The sequence below is a fragment of the Geotrypetes seraphini genome, chromosome 1 (genome assembly GCF_902459505.1).
Source record: "Geotrypetes seraphini chromosome 1, aGeoSer1.1, whole genome shotgun sequence".
NCBI lineage: Eukaryota > Metazoa > Chordata > Amphibia > Gymnophiona > Dermophiidae > Geotrypetes > Geotrypetes seraphini.
Window position 1 is genome coordinate 40,098,300 of NC_047084.1, and position 17,135 is coordinate 40,115,434.

The 17,135-nt window shown below is 40.7% G+C and overlaps 1 protein-coding gene across 5 annotated transcripts in view; it reads left to right on the forward strand.

Annotated features, from left to right (window-relative positions):
* ADAMTS6 (ADAM metallopeptidase with thrombospondin type 1 motif 6) overlaps positions 1 to 17,135 on the forward strand; it is a 662,036-nt gene that overhangs the window by 283,796 nt on the left and 361,105 nt on the right. For all 5 annotated transcript variants that reach the window (XM_033930281.1, XM_033930272.1, XM_033930267.1 and 2 more), the window contains one exon: positions 9,683 to 9,829. In XM_033930281.1, the coding sequence (XP_033786172.1) occupies positions 9,683 to 9,829 (147 nt within the window). The remainder of the gene's footprint in view (positions 1 to 9,682; positions 9,830 to 17,135) is intronic.

Sequence of the window (17,135 nt, forward strand, 5' to 3'; positions counted from 1 at the left end):
TGAGAGCAGAAGAAATTACAATAAGTATAGAAAAGAAAAACAAAGAAGATCAAAACAAAAAAGTAAAATTTTCAATAAGAGTGGAAAAGCCTCGTATAAATGTCGTCTCAAAAGCGTCTTTAAATAACCTTGATAATAATGACTTAAAGTGAGAGCACCTAGCACCTCCTAATTTGGAGGCGGTAAGTGCTCCCGCATTAATTTTTGTAAGTCTTGTGCACAAATGACAACCTGCAAATTAAAAAATAAATAAATAAAAAGCCCTAAAAAGTGCCATGTTAAACCTGAGTTTACCATAGTTTAGTAAAAGGGCCTCTTAGATTGTAAAGCTTCTGAGGGCAAGAAAATATTTACTGTTCCTGAATGTAACTTGTATTGAGCTACTACTGAAAAAGGTGAGCTAAATCTAAAGGACCAGATATTCAGTCCATGGGAGACAGCCTGTTTACCTCCCGTGGACTGCGGTAATGCTGAATATTCAATGCCGGGGCCATATCCAGCCACTAGCATTGAATATCCGGGTCAATGTTTGCTGCCTTAGACTTAGCTGGCCAAGCCAATATTGAATCAAAATGCCTTGTAGTAATGATGTCAAGTATCTTACGCACCATATAAATCACAGAGTCACAGCAATCTAGTTCATATACTCTTGAAGCATAATATTAATGAGGACCGTATGGGGTATCAGACAACCCGACAAACAACTTAGTTTGAAGGGAGAGATTCTTCAATTGCCCCACGGTACCTCCTCCTCCATACTTCTTATTTTTTACTATTTTTTCTGAATTATTTATTCTTTCAGTGATAATTATCTTATCATGTTGAACTTATTAATTAGAGTTACTTAGCTTTCAGCTTTTGAGCTTTGAAGTCATTCCCCTGAACGCCAACGTGGGGCAAATGAAGAATCTCTCCCTTCAAACTAACTTGTTTGTCGGGTTGTCCGATACCCCATACGGTCCTCATTAATATTATGCTTCAAGAGTATATGAACTAGATTGCTGTGACTCTGTGATTTATATGGTGTGCAAGCCAATATTGAGCAGCAGGCAGGCTAAGAAAAAGTTGCAAAAGATAGACCTGCTTTTTAGGCAGGTCCATCTAACTGCTAGCATTAGCCGGCCAGCCAAGGTTCCAAGTTTATTAATTTTTGATATACCGTCTATTGAGACATTGGCTAAATGATTCACAATAAGTTTTATAAAATATAACTTAAAATAAACATAAAATCAAAGGTATAGTATAATAATAAAATAAAGAAAAAGGGGATTTTTCGACAAACGAATCATACATGAAAAATAGGAAAGAACACCAGGGAGTTAAATTACATCAAGATGAAAATAAAATAAAGTGGGAGGAGGGGTAGAGGAGATTCATATAGGGGAGGGGGGTGTTGCTTCTTAGGAAGCATTTGTGGCTCTCTTCCAAATTGTTGATGCGTATTGGGGTAGATGATAGCTTTCAAGTGCTAAAGGCATCTTTGAAAAGAAAAGTTTTGACTTTTGAACAAAATTTGTCTATAGATTATTCTAATTTGATGTTTGAGGGAAGGGAGTTCCATAGTGAGGGAGCAGTAACTGAGAAGATAGCTTTTCAATTAAATGTCTGTGACCGGCAGTGTCGTGCAACATAGCCAGCCTCTGGCCAATCCAGTGAAACAGATATTCAGTGGGAGACAACCAAGGAATATTTTACATTAGGGTGACTGTCCACTGGATTGATAGTCTTTAGAGAGGAAGTCTGCTTGTATGGCCTTAAGACTGAAGGGTTCCCACATATTGGATGTTCTTGCATCAGTTCTTGAAGAATTCAAACAGTTTGCCATTAAATGAAAACTGTTAGAACAACAAAAAACAATGGTTCCAACTTTGTGGAATCCTTTTCTGTAATTGGCTGGCATGATGACGATAACAAGATGAAGATGCAAGTGCTAAATTAGACCATACTGCTTTAATGCAGATGATGACAATGATGACGATGACGTATTCTTCACTATACAGAAGAGTGTTTTAGAGAGGAATTCTCTTGATCAACAACTGCAGACCCAGTCAAGACATCAGTAATATTTCAGCTTGGTGTGATTTGAAGAACATTTTACTCAGGATAAGCAATCCACTTTCTGCCAATGAAGTTGTCAAATACCTTTTTATCTGTGCTGGTTTTATTAATGACTCAAAAGCACACTTGCAAGAGTGATAATCATTTTCAAATTGTTAGGATAAAAACATTACCAAGAGTTGTATTACAGTATTTTTTCTTTTTACTCAAAAAGTATTATATTAGGCAATATTTTTTAAGTTTTACTTAAGTAAATTTTTAGTGTGTTAAGTCACTGAACTTTTACTTAAGTATTAAAAAAAAATACATATACTCAAATATAAGATGATCCAAATACAAGTTGAGGTACCCTTTTACCAAAAATCTCATCTTATATTTGAGTATATATGATATTTTTATTTTTACTCAAGTACTTTGAACAACACTGTTGATATATTGGGTGTTTTTACCTGCTTTGAAACTGAATTGTTGGGATTTAGCAGGATACAAACCCTTAACACAACACAATGTATACGTTATTGGGTTAGTACCTTCTATGCCCTCTGGAATACCTGTACACTAATTGTTTCTTCTACCTCAATTATTTAAATCCTCTAAATTATGCTAAGCGACTGCGTTCACTGGTACTGCACATAGGTCAGTTCTACATTTAGCACATAAGAATTGCCATGCTGGGACTGACCGAAGGTCCATCAAGCCCAGTATCCTGTTTCCAACAGTGGCCAACCCAGGTCCCAAGTACCTAGCTAGAACCCAAGTAGTAAAACAGATTTTTTGTTGCTTATCCTAGGAATAAGCAGTGGATTTCCCTAAGCCATCTCAATAATGACCTATGGCTTTCTCTTTTAGGAAATTATCCAAAACTTTTAAAAACCCTGCTAAGCTAACTGATTTCACCACATTCTCCAGCAAAAAATTCCAGAGTTTAATTACACGTTGTGTGAAGAAATATTTTCTCTAGTTTGTTTTAAATTTACTACTTTGTAGCTTCATCGCATTTCCCTTAGTCCTAGTATTTTTGGAAAGAGGGAACAAGCGATTCACATCTACCCTTTCTACTCCACTCATTATTTTATAGACCTCTATCATATCACCCTGAGCCGTCTACAAGCTGAAGAGCCCTAGCTGCTTTAACATTTCCTCATAGGGAAGTATTCCTATCCCTTTAATCAATTTTGTCGCCCTTCTCTGTACTTTTTCTAATTCCACTATATATTTTTTGAGATATGTTGACCAGAACTGCACACAGTATTTGAGGTGCTGCCATACCATAGTGCGATATAAGGATGTTATAACATTTTCATCTTTGTTTTCCATTCATTTCCTCAGAATTCCTAACATTATATAGTATTTGCTTTCTTAGCAGCCACCGCACATTGAGCTGAGGGTTTCAACGTACCCTCAACAATGACACCTAGATCCTTTTCATGGGCAGTGACTCCTTACACAGAACCCAACATCACAAAGCTATAATTTTGGTTCCTCTTTCCAACATGCATTACTTTGCACTTGCTCACATTAACTGTCATTTGCCATTTTGACGCCCAGTCTCACAAGGTCCTCTTGCAATTTTTCACAATCCTCTTGCGATTTAACAACTTTGAACAACTTTATGTCATCAGTAAATTTAATTGTCAGCGGTCCCAGCACAGACCCCTGAGGAACTCCACAATTTACCCTTCTCCATTGGGAATATTGACCATTTAAACCCACTCGCTTTGTTTCCTTTTTTCACCAGTCTTTCATCGTGTTCAGATACTTTCACAAACTGACTTTTTAGTTTGCAAAGCTCTCCTTTTAACTCTGAGAGTGCATCTCGATTCTCCTACAACATGTTCTTCACCTATAGATGCTTATGCATAAGTGACTGCAAGATGATCGTCAACTCATTATTGGCTGCATTTTGTGGGGTGATATGGATCTTGTTTGAGCCTTATAACACCTGATTTACTGCATTAGCAAAGTCCAATTTGGTGGGGCATCAATAAGATATTTTCTGCTTCAATCTGTTATTAAAATTGTCAAGTTACATCAGGTCAAAAAGTAGCAAAACTGTATAGTATAGTCTGAGGAGTTTCTTTCCTATGCTGTCATCTTACAGCATGCTAACTAGTGCCCTTAGGGCTCCTTATACAAAACCGCACTAGGGCCTTAACACGTGGAATAGCGTGCGCTAATTTGCCATGTGCGCTAGCCGCTACGAGACGGTAGATTTTTGGCTAGCGCACGCTAATCCGGTGCGTGTGTTAAAACCGCTAGCACGGCTTAGTAAAAAGGAGCCCTTACTGTTTTTTCTTATGACTGCTGCCACACACTGAGCTGAGGATTTCAGTGAATTGTCTACAGTGTTTCAATATTCCTCTAGATATTCTCATAGTGTCCAACTGGTACATACTAAAAATACACACACAAACCACAGTGACCTTACATAAATAGCCTTTCTGGTAGACATTTATTAAACTATTTGTTTGCTGAGTCATGGTCATTCTATGAGCACAGCAGACACTTTAGACTCTACTCAAATGTCATTGTATTTTCTTCTTGCAAATGTACCATTTACATAGTAACATAGTAACATAGTAGATAACGGCTGATAAAGACCCGAATGGTCCATCCAGTCTGCCCAACCTGATTCAATTTAAATTTTTTCTTCTTAGCTATTTCTGGGCAAGAATCCAAAGCTTTACCCTGTACTGTGCTTGGGTTCCAACTGCCGAAATCTCTGTTAAGACTTACTCTAGCCCATCTACACCCTCCCAGCCATTGAAGCCCTCCCCAGCCCATCCTCCATCAAACGGCCATATACAGACACAGACCGTGCAAGTCTGCCCAGTACTGGCCTTAGTTCAATATTTAATCTTATTTTCTGATTCTAGATCCTTTGTGTTCATCCCACGCTTCTTTGAACTCAGTCACAGTTTTACTTTCTACCACCTCTCTCGGGAGCGCATTCCAGGCATCCACCACCCTCTCCGTAAAGTAGAATTTCCTAACGTTGCCTTTGAATCTACCACCCCTCAACCTCAAATTATGTCCTCTGATTTTACCATTTTCCTTTCTCTGAAAAAGATTTTGTTCTACGTTAATACCCTTCATGTATTTGAACGTCTGAATCATATCTCCCCTGTCTCTCCCTTCCTCTAGGGTATACATATTCAGGGCTTCCAGTCTCTCCTCATATGTCTTCTGGCGCAAGCCTCCTATCATTTTCGTCGCCCTCCTCTGGACCGCCTCAAGTCTTCTTACGTCCTTCGCCAGATACTTGAGGCGGTCCAGAGGAGGGCGATGAAAATTTTCCCCCTTCCTGTAAATTACCAAAACAAAGAAAAAGGCACTAATTGCATATATCTTCTCATTAAAGATTAAGGGTTCATTGGGCTCTAGAAGGTATCCTGGCAGTGGGCCTTCCAGAGGGTGTGTCATCTTACAAAGATTCTGTGGTGAGGGATATGGGCCCCATTCTTTCTGCCCTATGAGGGCTGCATGGGAAGAAGTTATGTCACTTAATACTGTTTTTCCATGCCCTTAATCTGACCTCTTGTAAAATTTATCTAGACATGCTTTGGTTACTGTCCCATCAGCCTGTTCCCTTCTCCCACCAACTTGAATCTGTCCCTGAGCTGAAACAAGGACTTTATGTAGAGAAATTATGGAGAAAATGCATTTGAATTGTTGGTATTTTAGAAGAATGATGAAGATTATCTGGAAAGGTTATAGCTCAAATGAAACAGTGCATGAGATTGTTTTGCACCAGTTGCATAGTAAGGTCTTCCCCGGGCGCCAGCATTCATCCTCCTCTCTGCCCCCCGTCCTTCTCCATCCCCTCCACTACTGTGTACACACACTGCTTCCCTTCCCCCGTACCTCTAACGTTCGCGGCATGAACGGCAAACCCAAACTTCTGCTCGCACCAGCGCTGGCTCTTCTTCTGATGTCACTTCCTGGACCTGCGCCTAGGAAGTGATGTCAGAGGAAGAGCTGACGCTGGAACGAGCAACAGACTGGGGTTGCTGCTCACACCACAAATGTTAGAGGTACGGAGGAAGGGAAGGGGAGTGCGTGACAGGAAGGGGTGGGGAAGGAGCGAGTGGTGGGCAGAGAAGAAGATGGGGGAGGGGCGCCACTATCCCGGGCACCTCTCAACCTCGCTATGCCACTGTTTTGCCCTTGATATGCAGTGTCGGGAGCTTGCTGTTCAACTCATCTAATCTAAACTATGCTGCAGATGAAACACCATCTTAACCTTAGCTTCTAAACCGCTAATCTCTTTCTGCAGGATTTCCATGTGCATAGCCTTCTCCTTGGAAGCATGATACTGGGCAAGGTGGATCATCAGTTTTGCCCCAGTATTGCCATTCTTATGTTCTTATCCTTCACAGACAGAAGAAGTGAACAGAGATTTAATAATAGACATTCAGAATATAACTGCAAAAGGGGAGAAATGTAAATGTATATTGGTACTAGATCCTAGGTATGTGTCACATTAGGAAAAAAACTTATATTGATAAATCTTGCAGTGTAACTATGGCAAAGTGTGACTAGTAAATTGTATACTATGTATACTGGTATTAGATCCCTAGTATGTGTCAAGTCCGGATAAAAATTTGTAAAAAAAAAACCCCCAAAACCCCTCACCAACCTTATACTGTAACTATGACAAATTGTAACCTGTTAACTATATATTACGAATGTTAATCTGTAACCCGTTCTGAGCTCTTTGAGGAGAACAGGATAGAAAATGAATCACATAAATAAATCATAGTAGGTGGAAGAATGCTGACAGAAGACCTGGGAAAAGGGAAAATAAATGTTGTTGATTATATACCTGGAGACTATGGGGCTCATTATCAAAACGAAAATATGTCAAAAAACCCGCCCAAGACAGCAATTGGACGACCTAAAAGACAGGTCGTCCAAGTGCCGATAATCGAAACGGCTTTTTACACGTATCCAGGGACATTTTAGGTCTCTGAATGCCGTTGTGTGCCTAGACCTGAAAGGGGTGTTTTTGGAGGAGTGGTGAGAGTGAGATTTGGGCAGGACGTGGGCCGACCTAGACTTAGTCGTACTGCAGGGCTAATCGAAAGTTTTACAAGGCTTGCTGGACAGAACTTATACATTGTGACTTAGGCGATCTAAAACCAGGTCTAAGTGCTCGGAAGGTATACAAAGTGACCAGATAACCACTGCAGACAAAGTACAGACCCCCCCTCCCCACACTCCCCCAGTGATCACTGACCCCCCTCACACTGCCATAAAAATCAGAAAAAAAACATACATAACTGTCTCCGGAACATCAGCACCTGCTATAGGAAAGCCTAGTAGAGCTTCACAGAGGCCTCTTAAGTTGCCTGGGTGGGGGGAAGCGGGGGGCTAGAGAACCATAGAGAGGAGGACCCAGGGCCATAAGCCACTCTAACCCCTACATTCATGGTGGAAAATGTGAGCCCATAAATAAACTTCAAAAATGGTTCTCAGGTTTGTATCACTTTGTGCTTATGTCCAACACTCACAAACCAAACCAAACAATTGCAGTTCAAGCCCAAATATGCCAAAATTACAAAAGCCTTATTCCAACAAAATGAAAGATTTTCTCTTGACGGGCAAAACTCCCTTGGGGCTAGGCTTAATGCCCCAAGAATGGGATCCTCTCCTATAATTTACCTCAGTGGATTAGCTTGGAAGATCCCCTCTCAAGATACCAACAAAATGGCTGCCTGTGGCTTGTATTTTAAAGTTTAAAACAAAACTTCAGCTTTATAATAATCTTGGGCAGACTTTACTTTCATCCAGCCCCCTTTATCATCAAAACCTTTCAGCTTATTCTGGGCACATCAGTTCCTTCTATTTCCATATCATAAGTACTTTCATTATCAGCCATTTCAGTATCTTGTACAAAAGCAGTTATCACTATCACTATCACTATCCTCTTCATTACAGACTTCTACCTGAGTTTGCTGCCATGAGCTAGACTGCCGCTTTCTGCCTCTCAGAGGCTGTAGTCTGCTGCTTGCCCATTGTTGTGTGGCTCTGGGCTGTTGGATCTCTTTGTGTGTGAGAGCTATACCCTTTTCTTTACATGCAGTGAGCTGATTAGCTCTCACTGCAGGTGAGTTAGAGTAACCTGCTCTCTGAGACCTTCTAATTTGGCTTAAACCAATCGCAGCAGGGTTGGGAGTTGCTTGTGTTCCAGCCCTGCTTTTCCCCTTCTCTAGCCCGGTGGTTGCTGGGACATGTAGTTTCTGTGACGGCTTCCTTACAGCTGGCTTCGGAGAAGCTAAACCAGTTCTAGTTGCTGGAGGAGGTTTTAATACAAGAAGACTTTGCTTTTGGATATTCCTGGGTGCTGCTTTGGAAGTTATACAAGCAGGCTTAGGAATACTTTTGCTGTCTTTAATCTTACATTCCTCCTCTGGCAAGGCTTCCTTGCTAGGAACAGGGGCAGCCCTGTGACAATACATATGTATATAGTGTACCTACTTTCACAAGATCTGGTGTATTAGGTTAGTCCAGTGATTGTGACAAATATTTCAAAAGAGAGGTTTCATTTCAGTTTTCTACTATCTGGAATTTTGAAAAAATAAGAAGGCATTCTTTTTTCTATTCAAATCCTTTAAGGTTTTCTGTTTTCTAGGCTTTCACATCTCTAGGTGTGACCCACTTTATTCTTTTCTGTTGTAAGAGCTTGATTGCAATTTTGCTTGAGTATCTGATTCTGAGCTCACTTATAAAGTACAGTAAGTTACTCAGTTCAAATGTGGTTATCTTAATATTCAAACTACATCTAAAGGGCTCTTTTACTAAGCTGCCTGCAGTATCAGTTGTGCAGGGCTTTTCCGCATGCATACTTTTAGTGTTGATGTAAAATGGCCACACATCCTATTTCCCTCATTAATGGCCACACACCAATTCCCAATTACCATGTGGCTATTAGCAGGGAGATCTTACTGACCCCTATTTACTAGGTGGTAAGGGCTCCTGCATTAATCAGCATACGGCGTTGCAGCTGTGCTAATCAATTAGAACATAAGAATAGCCTTACTGGGTCAGACCAATTGTCCATCAAGCCCAGTAGCCTGTTCTCACGGTAGCCAATCTAGGTCACTAGTACCTGGCCAAAACCCAAGGAGTAGCAGCATTCCATGCTACCAATCCAGGGCAAGCAGTGGCTTTCCCCATATCTTTCTCAATAACAGACTATGGACTTTTCCTCCAGGAACTTGTCCAAATCTTTCTTAAAACCAGTTACGCTATCCACTCTTACCACATCCTCTGGTAACGTGTTCCAGAGCTTAACTATTCTCTGGGCATACCTATCCAGGGCAAACTGATCCTCCAAACATGCCCCAGTGCTAAAAAACATTTTCCATATTTTATCATGTGGATAGCACAAGGTAAACACAAAATTACTGCAGTTTGGCTAAGCAGGATCATGGTAATGGATTTTAACCTGCTGTAAGCACAAATTAGTACTTGCTGCAGCTTAGTAAAAAGGCCCCTAAATGGGTTGCATTTTGAGGACAAATATATTCGGTTCTTTATTAATATCTGCCGTTTCTCTCTTTTTCCTATCACCTCTTCACCCCGTTTCCTGTTTTTTATTTTTGTTTCTATTTTTTGACAGTTTCGGCATGAATCATGACGGAATTGGAAACTCCTGTGGGACCAAAGGTCATGAAGCAGCAAAGCTCATGGCTGCGCATATTACAGCCAACACCAACCCCTTCTCCTGGTCCGCCTGCAGCAGAGACTATATTACCAGTTTTCTAGAGTAAGTATTTCTATAGGAACATGTGTCAAGTAGGAATGAGCTTCATCTTATTACCCCCCACCAAGTTTCCAAGTTTATGAAAAATTTGTTATACCGCAAAATCAAACGTCTTGGTGGTTTACAATATATTACAAGGCTATAGAAATAATTAATAGTAGTAGTATAACATAAAATGGTAATAACAAGGCTAAAAACATAAAGTAAAAACAGCAAATTAGTAACAAATCAAATAAAATTTCAAGACAAAGCTGGAACAAAAAGGAATTAAGGCAGAACTACATAATTAATAGGAAAGAACAGTGAAGGGAAATCACAATGGGGAGGCGAGACATAAATTCTTTCCAAAAGAAAAAGAATCAGAATTCTGTATTGAATGAGAAATAAAAAGAGCTCTTCCTTACAAGGATGGTTAGAGCCCGAAGGCATCTTTAAACAAGAATGTTTTTAAGTTGGATTTAAAAGAAATTAAAGAGGAAGCTTCTCTTAAATGACTTGGAATAGAGTTCCAGAGAGACAGGGCAGTAACCGAGAAAATAAACTTATGCCTTAAATTTGTATAAACACGTTCTTATGGTTACTCGCCCATCTTTCCAAGCCTGTCTTTCCAAGCCTCATTCCCAGAATTCAGATTGGGCAGGGACATTTCTATATCTGCTCTATATCATCGTACTTCAAAATTTTGCTATGACTTGCATAGCTACATAAGGACATAAGAATTGCCGCTGCTGGGAATTGCCCAGCAGTCCACTCACGTGGCGGCCCTTAGGTCAAAGACCAGTGCCCTAACTATAAAGTTGTTCCATTTATCTGGGTTTATGAGTCCACTGATTGAATGAAGTTAACAATTCACATGAGTGGAGCCTAAAATGAAAAGTTCCAAATCTGGCACTGAGAAATATTTATGACGATGGAACCAGTCATTTAGTTGATGTATCCCACAAGCAATAGTTATATACATATGTACATAGATGGATCAAAAATTGGCTGGCGGGTAGAAAGCAAAGGGTAGGAGTGAAGGGCCACTACTCGGACTGGAGGAGGGTCACAAGTGGTGTTCTGCAGTGGTTGGTATTCGGACCGCTGCTGTTCAATGTATTTATAAACGATCTAGAAGCAGGGACAAAGTGCGAAGTAATAAAATTTGCAGACGACACCAAACTATTTAGTGGAGTTGGGACAAGAGAGGATTGTGAAGACTTACAAAGGGACCTGAACAAACTAGAAGAGTGGGTGACGAGATGGCAGATGAAGTTTAATGTAGAGAAATGTAAAGTCTTGCATGTAGGAAACAGGAACCTGAAGTACAGCTATACGATGGGAGGGCTGGTAATGGGTGAAAGTACCCTAGAAAAGGACTTGGGGGTAATAGTGGACAAGGCAATAAAGCCGTTGGCACAGTGCGCAGCGGCCTCTAAGAAGGCAAATAGAATGCTAGGTATTATCAAGAAAGATATTACAACCAGAACGAAAGAAGTTATCCTGCCGTTGTATCGGGCAATGGTGCGCCCGCATCTGGAGTACTGCGTCCAATATCATACCTTAAGAAGGATATGGCGTTACTCGAGAGGGCAATAAAACAAAGGAGAAAGTCCAACTTTGTCTGCAGAAAAAACCAAGCAGGAGAAACAAACAAAACTGCAGACTGTGTACAAGATGCAGGCAAAAATTAAAATGCAAATAAGTAAAATAAAACCCTTTTACCAATCAAGGGACCTGACACGGTCCGTTTTTCGGACGAACCTTCGTCAGGGGTCCTAATAAATACAAATACAATACAGAAAACATTAAAAACTCTTGTAAACTCTTATAAAAAGCGAAAAATAACAAGATGGTGTTATTATGCCATGCTACTAAGGCTTGTGGTCAAGCGACGTGAATGACAAGAAAGAGAGTATGTGAAATAGTAAGGAAACATGCAAAGTAAGATAAACAACAAGGTAAGTTAAAAAAGAATATAAGGAAAATGATAACATTAAACAATAAAACACTATAAGAAATTAGTGACAAAAGAACGTGACACAAAATGGAAAAGTGAGAAATTAAAGGAATAAGTACCCATAGGAGTTTGGTAAAAAAGTAAAAAAGAGGCACCTATCATGGTGAAAAAGGTTGGGACATACCATAAAAAAATGAAGACGAGATTGATAAAAGGTATGAAAAACCTTTCATATGCTGAAAGATTAGAGAAACTGGGGCTCTTTTCCCTGGAAAAGCGGAGGCTTAGAGGGGACATGATAGAGACTTACAAGATCATGAAGGACATAGAGAAAGTGGAGAGGGACAGATTCTTCAAACTTTCGAAAACTAAAAGAACGAGAGGGCATTCGGAAAAATTAAGAGTGGACAGATTCAGAACCAATGCTAGGAAGATCTTCTTCACTCAAAGGGTGGTGGACACCAGGGATATGCTTCCAGAGGGTGTGGTATTGGGGTTCGAGAAGGGATTGGATGATTTCCTGAAAGAAAAGGGGATAGAAGGGTATAGATAGAGGATTACTATACAGGTCCTAGACCTGATGGGCCGCCGCGTGAGTGGACTGATGGGCGTGATGGACCTCTGGCCTGACACAGCAGAGGTACTACTTATGTTCTTACCTAAGATTTAGTAGGCCTAGGTCACATCTACTGGAATACGTAGCCTTTGAATTGCTAAATATGGATGATTGACATTCCACACATATAACTGAATACAGTTATTAATGTATCTCTCATCTACCCTTGTAAGATATAGCAGTAACATTTGGAAGACATAAACATGAGACAATTATCATATTATACAGATGAATCTTGCCAAACAGAGACAGGGGATAAGAGCATCACACGCAGAGTCTAGCACAGACATCCCCCATTAGTGGGTGAACATTGATCACATATAATTGAGATACACCCCTTTTGGACCCTGGGGATCAAGTAAGTTAAGGTGGTCGAAAAGAAAGGTGAAATGAAATGGACCCCCTCTACATCCCAACAAAATAAAAAAAAGAAACCAAAGTAAACCTCCACACCCTCTACTTCTCCTACTCCTGCTGTCAGGGGGGAAGAGGTGAATAGCTCCAGAGTGTGATACTTGATATAGAGCTGTGTTGACCAGATCCATAAGTTTACTTGCTATGCAATTATTCTGTGGAATGGCCTTTTTAAAGCAAAATGTGCCTTCCTTATCTTGCTAGACCAGTCCAGATAAGTGAACTGTACCCCCCTCCCCCGTGAACTGTACCAGTCCAGATACGTGAACTGTACCCCCCCTCTCCTCCTCCAGCTGATGGACTCATGAACACTGAAAATAAACAATGTCTTCATTACTCCTTAGTGTGCAACACTGGAACTCACCAGTAATCTCTGCCTGCAGCAGATGATGTAGATTGGACTTATTAAACAGGATTCTTCTTCAGAGGCTTTATTTTTATTTAAAATTAAATATAACCCGCTTATCTACAAGTCTAGGTGGGGACCAATGTGAACATACACAAACAGCAATTAACTCTCTGGGGCTCATTCTATGACTTGGCTATGGAAAGCTCTTGGGGATTAGCCAATGAACCTTTCCCCTAATTGGTCACTCCTTGCCCCAAGACTTGGGCCTTGTTTTGGTGAGGCTGGGCTGGCAGTGGGAGTGAGTTGTCATCTCCTTTCTCTCCTTCTCTGGAAATGGAAGCTTTCAGGGGCAAAATTAGGATTAATTGCTTAAAAAAAGGAATAGTAAAATGAAAGCAAGATGTTAAGCTATCTCTTCCTTGGGCAGTTGGGGAACCCTTTAGGGCATAGATGGGAGAAGGGTGAGGAGATCCCCTAAGCTGCAGGGTACTTTTTTCATGAAGGGGAGCAGGTCTGCAGCACAGGTTGGCAGTGCCATGCTGGGAGCATGACTGCAGAGTTTGCTGGAGTCAGTGTGTGGCCAACTCTGTGCTGCCACTGGGATTAGTCACCACTTTGGGAAGCTATTGTGGCAAGTTTCCATGCTGTGACAGGAATCAAGGGATATCACAGTCTCTCTGTTGCCATCTAGAGCCAGGCTGTTTGGTGGGAATGGTGGCTGTGTTGAATGCCACCCAGTTTTAGGTTCCTCCACTGTTTGGGAGGGGTCTTCTGCTCCTAGTCCATGGGGATGTCCTCCTTTAAGAACGGTTCCTCATTTTCTGCTGGCAAGAGCAACCAGCAGGTTTTTGAAGATTGTTTGGCAGTTCTTATCTAGCTAATCCCTGGATTCAAAAACATCCTTCTCCTCAAAGGGGTGATAGGGTATGGGAGGGAGAAACAACTGAATCACAAACATGGAGTGGAAGAGTAGTCTAATTGTTAGGGCAGTGGGCTGAGAACTAGGGGAGCCCAGTTCAGATCCCACTATGTCTCCTTGCGACCTTGATCAAGTCAGTTAAACCTCCTTTGCCTCAGTTACAAACTTAGATTGTGAGCCCACTAAGGATAGGAAAAAAAGCCCATTGTAGCTAGACATACTGTAATTCAGCTTGGAAAAAGGTATGAGCTAAATGCTTAATAAATACATGTAAGGGATAAAAGATAGTTCAGAAGATTTCATCCCCCTTTGCTTAAGGAAGTATTGGTCAGGATATCCTGTATACCCAGGGTGTGTGCTTTGTTTCTTGTTTGAGATAAATGCTATAGGGCAGTTGTCTCAAACTTGCGGCCCATGGGCCACATTTGGCCTACCAGTTACTATTTTGAGGCCCTCGATATGTTATCATTGTTCTGGAACATTCCCCGCCTCACTGCTGTAACCTCACACAAGCACTTTCCTGCATCTATACACGATTGATTGTGAGGTGGAGTGGAGAGGACAATCGCATACAGACGCAGGAAAGCGCTTGCGTGAGGTTACAGAAGTGAGGCGGGCAACATTCCAGAATGTAAGGTAACTATTGGAGGCAGTGCAGCTTGTGCGTGTATACATAATCTTGTGAACTATTGGTGACTGCTTGATGTAAGATGGCGGTTGTGTCCGGCGCTGGAGGAGGTAAGAGCTGAAGGCGGTTGTGGATGTGACCACCGGGCACTTAAGGCACAAGTTTTCCAGGCACAAGTCGGATATTGTTTCTTCCCTCTACAAAAAAGCCTACACCAAAATCTTGTCTCTTGCAGTTGATACTTTAGAATCTAAATCACAATTTTTTATGAGGTAAAAACTCTTTATGGTTTATAAATCTTTCCTTAATTGCTTCTGATAATTTCAGCTATACACAGCTGAAAGCAGTGCAACATGCAGAAAGTGAAAAACTATCTAAACTTCACTTTCTGCATGTTATAATGCTTTCAGCTGTGTATAGCTGAAATTATCAGAAGCAATTAAGCAAAGATTTATAAACTATAATGAGTTTTACCTCATGCAAACTTGTCATTTCTTTAATAAATAAACCAAACAACGGACTTGTTATATTTGATACAATCGATCAGTGTCGAATATGTTTTCGCTAATGAAACCCTCAGATTTCTGCGCTGGACAATGATCACATTGAAACAGCAAAAAGCAGGTTCACAGATTATCTTTCATCGGGCTTTCATATGTTTTTAGACTTTTGATTTTTTGAATTTTTTAAGACACTCATCTAACATTAATGCTTAAGCTTGTGCAAAAATTATATGTAAAACAGCGACACTTATCTTTTAGTTGGTCACTTGTTGAGCACGAACAAGTGGCCCAACGGTACCCGTTTCGTCAAATATGGCTTCTTCAGGGGTCTGTAAGTTTAGGCTGCAACAACAATTTTTGAACACAAAAATTACTAACAACTATCACAATTGCATAATATTGTAACAAAGTATATAAATAACTAACGGTGCTCACTGCGAACAGCTCGACCTGTCTTAAGCGGATCAAAAAATGGCGTCGGCAAACTGTTGAATGCGCACATGCGCTTTATTTTCAAATTTAATGACATCATCCGATGACCTAACACAACTACTATCATATTCAACAGTGTGTCAAACAGATATTGCTTTATTGTACACCTATTAAAAGAAAGCGTACCAATCAATAGAACTGTTTAAGCCAGCCGGCTTCACTGTGTCTAAAGAAAAAATCCAACGGCATTCCTTTTGGTGTAGCCTCCTTTGTCTGTCTCCTCCTCTCTGTTGGGGATCTACTCTGTCTATACAGAAACACTTTAAGTCAGTGAATTTGTGTTTCAATTGAACACAGTGTTCCACAAAGGGATCTGTTAATTTTTCATTCTTAAGATTGGACCTGTGCTCTGATAGTCTAACCCTGAATGGTCGTGTCGACATGCCCACATACCATTTATTGCATGGGCAGATTATCACATAAATGATATAGTCTGAGGTGTATGTCAAAAAATGTGGAATGGTAAATTTCTTCCCATTCTTAAGATTAATAAATTCTTTGGTAGGAACAGACACTTCTCAGAAACTACATTTTCCACATTTGAAAAACCCTTTGGGTAACAGATTTGAATCAGATGGATATCCAACAGAGAGGAGGAGACAGACAAAGGAGGCTACACCAAAAGAACATAAGAATTGCCATCTCCGGATCAGACCCTGGGTCCATTAAGTCCGGTGATCCGCACACGCGGATGCCCCGCCAGGTGTACCCTGGCATAGTTTTAGTCCCCATATCACTATATGCTTCTCAAGGGAGATGTGCATCTATTTTACCCTTACCCGTATCACTCTGTGCCACTCTTAAGGAGATGTGCATCTAGTTTACCCTTAAATCCTAGAGTGGTGGATTCTGCAATTGCTTCCTCTGGGAGAGCATTCCAGGTGTCCACCACTCGCTGCGTGAAACAGAACTTCCTGATATTCGTCCTGGACCTGTCCCCCATCAGCTTCAGTCTATGTCCTCTTGTCCGTGTCACTACTTTAGTGATGGTTCTGCTGCGCAATATAAAAACTTCAAGAATTTCATTAACCTCTGCAGCCAATGATACTGACTTTCAAATTACTGCTGAGTGGAACTTCTTTGGCACCAGCCATGGCAATCTCCATGTGATGGGATTGGGGAAACAGCTAAGCGTTTAGCTGCCCATGCCAGCATACAATGCCGTCTCAATAACTAAATTTTGACACCAAGGGATCTATTTGAATTCTGCGATTAATCTGTCTCGGGAATCAAAATGGAATGCCTTTGGATTTTTTCTTTAGACACAAGCGACCAACTAAAAGATAAGTGTCGCTGTTTTACATATAATTTTTGTACAACCATAAGCATTAATGTTAGATGAGTGTCTTAAAAATTCAAAAAAAATCAAAAGTCTAAAAACATATGAAAGCCCGATGAAAGATAATCTGTGAACCTGCTTTTTGCTGTTTCAATGTGATCATTGTCCAG